General features: G+C 71.0%; 1 protein-coding gene across 1 annotated transcript; it reads left to right on the top strand.

The window, feature by feature from the left end:
- Window positions 1-129: 129 nt before the first annotated feature.
- LOC113405209 (BTB/POZ domain-containing protein KCTD3-like) lies at window positions 130-1573 on the top strand (the record flags this gene model as incomplete). Its single annotated transcript, XM_026646179.2, has 2 exons — window positions 130-305; window positions 488-1573. Coding segments are annotated over 2 exons (723 nt in total), but the record flags the coding sequence as incomplete, so codon positions are not given.
- Window positions 1574-6374: the final 4801 nt, after the last annotated feature.

Below are 6374 nucleotides of genomic sequence, written 5' to 3'. Positions count from 1 at the left end.
ACCGACCCCCTCCCGTCACCATGGGAACCCAGGGACCGACCCCCTCCCGTGGCCCCTGTGCTGCAGGGGGCTCCCTGGCCCTGGCCTGGCAGTGTGGGGTGCTACCCTGGGACGCTCTGTCCCCCCCAGGCGCGTGACCGGCCTGACCCGTGCTCTGCCCCCTCTCTTTCAGAGGTGGGGGGCCTGACGGAGGAGGAGCTGCTGCAGCAGCTGGAGCAGTGCGACCTGGCCCTGACGCGCACCCCGGACATGAGCCCAGCTTGCTCCTTCGCTCACCCCGGCACGCCCCAGGCCTCCAGCACCAGGTACGGGGGGCGGCTGCCCCGGGGGGCAGAGCTGACCCCACGCGTTGGTGCTCACAGCCGGGCACTCGGGCCGGTGCTGGCCGCCCCGGGGCCCACGTGGGGCTGCAGAGGGAGCCGCTTGGTTCTGCGGGAGCTCTGCCCACCTGGCTGGCTAACGCCCGGCCCCTCTCCTCTCCCGACAGCCTCCAGTCCCAGGGGAGCGACGGTGCCCGAGACAGACCCGCCAAGGGGGCTGCCAGCCCCGGGCTCCTGCTGAGCTATGCCCGCGGAAGCCTGTTGCTGCCCAGACCCCGCGAGGGCCCCTTCCCGGCGCTGACGGCCAGCCAGAGCTCCCTGAACCGCGGCGAGGGCCCCGCGCCGGAGCCCTGCCCCCGGCGGCCTGTGGAGGGACTGGATGGCGACCCCCGGGCTCCCCACGAGCTGCGTGGCGGGGGCAGCTTCGTCGAGCGCTGCCAGGAGCTGGCCCGCTCCTCCGGGCTCGAAGGCAGGCGGCCTGGCCCGGCCGGGGAGCCCGACGGGGGGCGCCTTGGAGCAAAGGGCAAGGTCCTGCTCCGTGCCCCCGGCATGCCGGCCCGCAGGCCCCCCGGAGCCAGCCCCACCCCCTCCGTCAGGACCCTGCCCCCCGCCCTGCCGGGGTCCGGCTCCTCCTCCCCCTCGGCGGCCAGCGAGGCCCTGCCCATCGTCCCGCTGGCAGGGCCCAAAGCCCAGCTCAACGAGACCTCGTTTTAGCATCCGCGGAGGGGCCGGGGACTCCAGCCCGGCAGGGACTGACTCACCACAGAGGCCTTACGCCTGCTGCCCGACCCAGGCTCTGCTCAGCCTGTCCAGCCGGCCGGTCCCCTGGACTCAGCCACCCCTGGGACCAGCAGCAAGCCGTGGGGCGGGGGCCCCCTGCAGCCGCGTCCTGCTGGGGCGGGCCTGGGACCTTCCTCAAGGCAGGATCGCGCTGTTCACAGAGCAATGGATTCGCTGGCGTTCCTCCGCCACCTCGCCTGCCCCCTCTGTGCCCTGCGGGTGCCCACGCACCCTGCGCTGGGATCAGCCAGGCATTGCATGGCGCTGGGCCCCTCAGGTGCCGACTCGCGGGCCCGGGGCAGCTGTGCCCAGGAGGGACAAATCCTACCGGCTGGTGGGCGGGGCCTAAGCCTGGTGGCTCCTCCCACCCGTAGCAAGCCAAAGCCTATTGGTGGCCATAAGGGGGCGCTGTGCCGGGGGTGGGGCCTAGGTGCTCGTTTCCATACGGGGCTTCCACGGCAAATACACCCGCATTCCCCACGCTCTGCCTGCGTGTCTGTGTCTGTCTGGGGGGCCGGGCCAGCCTGGGCCCCCCCGCTCGACGTCAGCCCCCTCTCCGGGCAGCTAAGGGCCGGGCTCCAGGCCTGTCCCTCGGCAGCAGGCATGGGGCAGGCCCAGCTCCCTGGCGCGCCTGTGTGGGGCCCGATCCCTGCGAGGGGCCCCACCCCCAGCCGGCGGCTCAGTCCCTGTTCCGGGCCAGACGGGGAGAGGAGCCGGCCCTGTGGGAGCTGTGGCGGAAAGCCAGGGGGGTGAGTGGCTGAGCAGGGGATGGGCCCTGTGCAAACTCCTGTGACTGGGGCTGGCTGCCCCGGAGCAGCATCCGGCCCCTGGGCTGCCGAAGAACATTGCCTGCGCCTGGGAGAGCGGCAGGGGGTGGGGGCCGTGTCCGGGGCGGACCGGGCCCTGGCCCATGGTGCCCTCTGCGGGCAGGGCAGGCAGGAGGTTCCCCCCAGCACCTTCTGGGCGGAGCCAGCCCAGCTGGGCCCCGGGTAAGCCTGACGCTGCAGTCCCGGACGCCCCCAGCACTGCAGGGCGCTGCCCAGGGCAGGGCGAGGCCTGGGGGGGGGGGGCACTGCACGGCTGTGTATGGGGGGTGGTGGGAGCATGGTCTATCCTGGGGTTTGGGGCACTGGCTCGGGCCTGACACCAGCCCGACACGTGCGCCCGGGGCTCCCCAGGGCTGTGCCAGCGGTACGGGACTCAGCCTTGCGCTTGGGCACCGTCGGGCAACAAGGGGCTGGCGGACCCCTGGTGCACAAACATGGACACATGCCCCGTGCATAGACACAGACACACACACGCCCCGTGCACAGAAACAGACACAGACACACGCCCCGTGTGCAGACACAGACACACACGCCCCGTGCGCAGACACAGACAGACACACACGCCCCGTGCGCAGACACAGGGACACGCACGCCCCGTGCGCAGACACAGGGACACGCACGCCCCGTGCGCAGAAACGGACACACACACGCCCCGTGCGCAGAAACGGACACACACACGCCCCGTGCGCAGACACAGACACACACACGCCCCGTGCACAGAAACAGGGACACGCCCTGTGCACAGACACTCTTTACACTTATGTGCCCGATTTAAAGTCCAGTGAAATTGCCCCGCGCTCGGCCCTCATCCCTGCGCCCTCCTCCGTACCCCCCAAACACCCGCTTTGGCCCGGGGGAGCAGCGCCTGTCTCCCAGTGCCCACAGGGCCCCCCACCTGCTCTGTCACGGGGCCTGCAATGGTGCCTCGCCTGGTGCTGCTGGTGGGGCTTGCTGGACACCCCCTGGTGAAGGGGAGGTTGTGGGCACCTGGCAGCAGGGGCTGGGGCTGCCCAGGAAGGGACCCCCCCCCCGCCGCCTCCCTAGGGACCTTCCCTCGTGTTTATGTAACAGCCTGTGAGTCAGCCGGAGCAGAGCCTGCGCAGGGTTATGTAACCGGGGCTAGTGCAAGGCTGGGGCGGCTTCTGGAGAAAGGGGGGCTGGCAGCCAGGACTCCTGGGTTCCGTCCCTATCTCTGCGACAGACTCCCTGCAGGACCTTGGGCAAATCTCTACCCCGCCCCCACTTTGTAAACCAGAAATAATGATACTGACCCCTGCTGGACAGCACTTGGAGTGCTATGATCTCGCCGGGCGCCGCCCAGACCCCGGCCGAGATCGGGGCCCCGTCGCGCCAGACACTGCCCAGACCCCACCCGAGATCGGGGCCCCGTCGGGCCGGGCGCCACCCAGACCCCGGCCGAGATCGGGGCCCCGTCGCGCCAGACACTGCCTAGACCCCAGCCGAGATCGGGTGCCACTGAGATCGGGGCCCCGTCGGGCCAGGCGCTGCCCAGACCCCAGCCGAGATCGGGGCCCCGTCGGGCCGGGCGCCGCCCAGACCCCAAGTACCAGACACCCCCTGCCCCACGGAGCTCCTGGGCTGCATAGCTGCTGGTTGTTCTCCCCGTGGCAGAGAGGGACTGAGGCCCCGAGCAATGCAGGGTTCTGCCCAGGGTCACGTAGCGTCTGTGGGGGAGTGAGCCAGGGGCCCTGTGTTGGGCCCAGCCCACAGGGGCCAAGGGGGTCCGTGGCTTTCCCCTGGCGCTTGGCACAGGGAGGCTCATCTCTCTGCTTTGCCCGCTCCGGCCAGTCTGACTGCAGGAGACGGGGCTCTGGGCTGCGCCCTCCCGCCAGCCTCTGATCCCCCACCCCCCTCTCTGGGAGCCCAGAACATCCGGTGCCCCAGCCCGTGGGGTTGGACAGCAGGATTCCCATCCAAGCGAGGGGGGGGCTGCTATGCCTGGGGAGGGAGGCAGCTGACGCCCGGTGGCAGAGGGGCAGGAATTTGGGCATGGTCACATTTGAGATAGCAGCAGAGCCAGGGAGAGAACCCAGGAGTCATCCGGGCTCCCAGGCCCACTGCTCTAACCACCAGACCCCACTCCCCTCCCAGAGCTGGGGAGAGAACCCAGGAGTCCTGGCTCCCAGCCCCCCTGCTCTAACCACCAGACCCCACTCCCCACCCAGAGCTGTGGAGAGAACCCAGGAGAGAACCTGGCTCCCAGGCCCCCCCCCCAAGCACTAGCCCCCACTCCATTTCCACAAGGCATTGCCTCACTCTGCTCCCTCCCCAGCCCCTCAGGCCCCCTCCCCGCAGAGGCTCAGCCCTCCCAGATACCCCCCCTCTGACGGGAGCCCTGGGCCACCTGCCCGGGGGGGCGCCTGGGTCCTCAGCAGGGAGGACTCTGCTATCTGTGTGCCAGCCCCCCCCCCCCCCCCCCCCCCCCCCCCCCCCCGCCCCGCCCCCCCCCTCCTCCCCCAGGACCCCCTCCCCCCGCGCCATCGCTGGAACCTGGTTGCGATGCAGGATGTTGCTCCCGGAGGCAGTTGCTTAGCAACCAGCTCGGGCAGCTGCAGATGGGGGGGGGGGAGCGGGAGCCCCCGGGCTCGCCTGGAGCATCCCCGGGCCGGGCGGCGGGCGGGGAGACGGGGCCGGAGCCCGCCCCTCCCCGTGGCCTCAGGTACCGGCTGGAGCGCGGGCAGGGACCGACCCCCGGAGCCTCCTTGCACACTCGTCCCCACCTTCCCCATTGCACACCCATCACTTGCACACACGCCCCCATCCTCCCCGTTGCACACTCACCCCTCGCACATTCATCTCCACCCCCATTGCACACTCGTCCCCACCCTCCCCATTGCACACTCGCCCATAGCCCCGTTGCACACCCATCCAGACCCCCCTGCATATCCCCCCAGCGGGCGGCCCCACACTCTCGCGTCCCTCGCACGTTCACCCCCCAGATGCGCGTCCCTTGCACGCGCCCCCTTTGCACACTCACGCGCGCGGGGTTCGGCCGCGGCCCAGGCCCGCTCTCGCCTCCTGCGGCTGGAGCCCATCGGGGGAGGCCGTGGGGGGGGGGGGCTTGGAGCCGCCCCCCCTAACGCGCGGCTCCGTCTCCCCAGCCCGCTCCAGCCGGCCCGGAAGGAGCCGTGACGCGCCGGCTGCTCCCGATGCAGTGCGTGGTAGGTGCCCCGGCGGGGGCGGGGGATGGGGCCGCGAACCCAGGCGTCCGGGGGGGGGGAACCCCACTGCGCGTAGAGAACCCCGCCCCCGGAGACAGCGGGTCCCTCTGCACCCCCGCCCGGTTATTGTTAACAAGGGGAGGGGGGGGCAGCCCGGACTCCTGGGTTCTCGCCTGAGCCTTCCTCTCTCTGGGCCTCAGTTTCTCTGTCGGTAAAATGGGGACACTGACTTTCACCTGCCCTGGGATTTGGGGCGACCCTGAATAACCCCCGTCACCTTCTCCCCCAGGAGCTGCCCCCCCCGCGCCCCCTCCCCCAGGCTCCCCTCTGGGCCATGCGGCAGCGCAGTTGGGCCCCCCCAAGGGAGGGTGGGGGGAGATCAGGCTCCTGTGCTTCCCTGGTGCCTTCGGGGGGGGGCACTTCCCCACCTCATTAATCTCAGCTGGGGGGGCTCCGTCTGTGGCTCTGCCCCCCAGGGATTCGATCCCTCCCCTCTTGTGGGATTCGAGACCCTCTTGCTGGGGAAGTATGGGGCTTCTCCCTGAGAGCCCAGACCTGGGGAGCCCCCGACCCCATCCTGTCCCCCATCACGGCAGGACTGGCTGGGGATGAGGTTTCCTGGGGGGGTTCCCCCTCATGTGAAAAATGCGTGTTAGTGGAACTGTGGGACCCCAGGACTGGGACAGCAGGGGCTACAGGTCAGGAGTGAGGGGCACCGGCAGAGCTGGCGGGGGTGAGAGCAGGGGGCTGTGAGCCGGGAGTGAGGGGCACCGGCAGGGCTGTGGGGGCAGGGCCGGGCTGGCAGGGGCTGCGGGTCGGGAGTGAGGGGCACCGGCAGGGCTGGGGGGGGGGAGGGCGGGGGTGGCAGGGGCTGCGGGTCGGGAGTGAGGGGCACCGGCAGAGCTGGGGGGAGCCCCGCTGTCCCTGCTGACGTCGTGCGCATGTCACTGGGGGCGGCTGGGGGTGGCGGGGGGGGGGGGGGGAGCCCAGGCGTTTGTTCATTTGTCTCGGGCTGAGCAAACCCATTGGATCCGTGTCCACCCCCCTCCCCAGGCTGGGGGAAGTTCCCAGCCCATCCCCCGGGCTGTTCACGCCTGGGGGGCGATGGAGGGGCCCACGTGGTGGGGGTGTCACGTCTGTTCCTGCCTGGCGCTGGGCGCGGATGGGGGGGGCTCCGCAGCTGGAATGGGCCCTTCCCTGGCGAGGGGTCAGGGCTGGGGGTGCAATGGGGCTGACACGGGCTCATGCTGGGGAGCAGGTCACAA

The sequence above is a fragment of the Terrapene carolina genome, unplaced genomic scaffold, assembly GCF_002925995.2.
Source record: "Terrapene carolina triunguis isolate 2854851 unplaced genomic scaffold, T_m_triunguis-2.0 Scaffold34313, whole genome shotgun sequence".
Classification (NCBI taxonomy): domain Eukaryota; kingdom Metazoa; phylum Chordata; order Testudines; family Emydidae; genus Terrapene; species Terrapene triunguis.
This window is presented reverse-complemented; position numbering and strand designations above follow the sequence as displayed.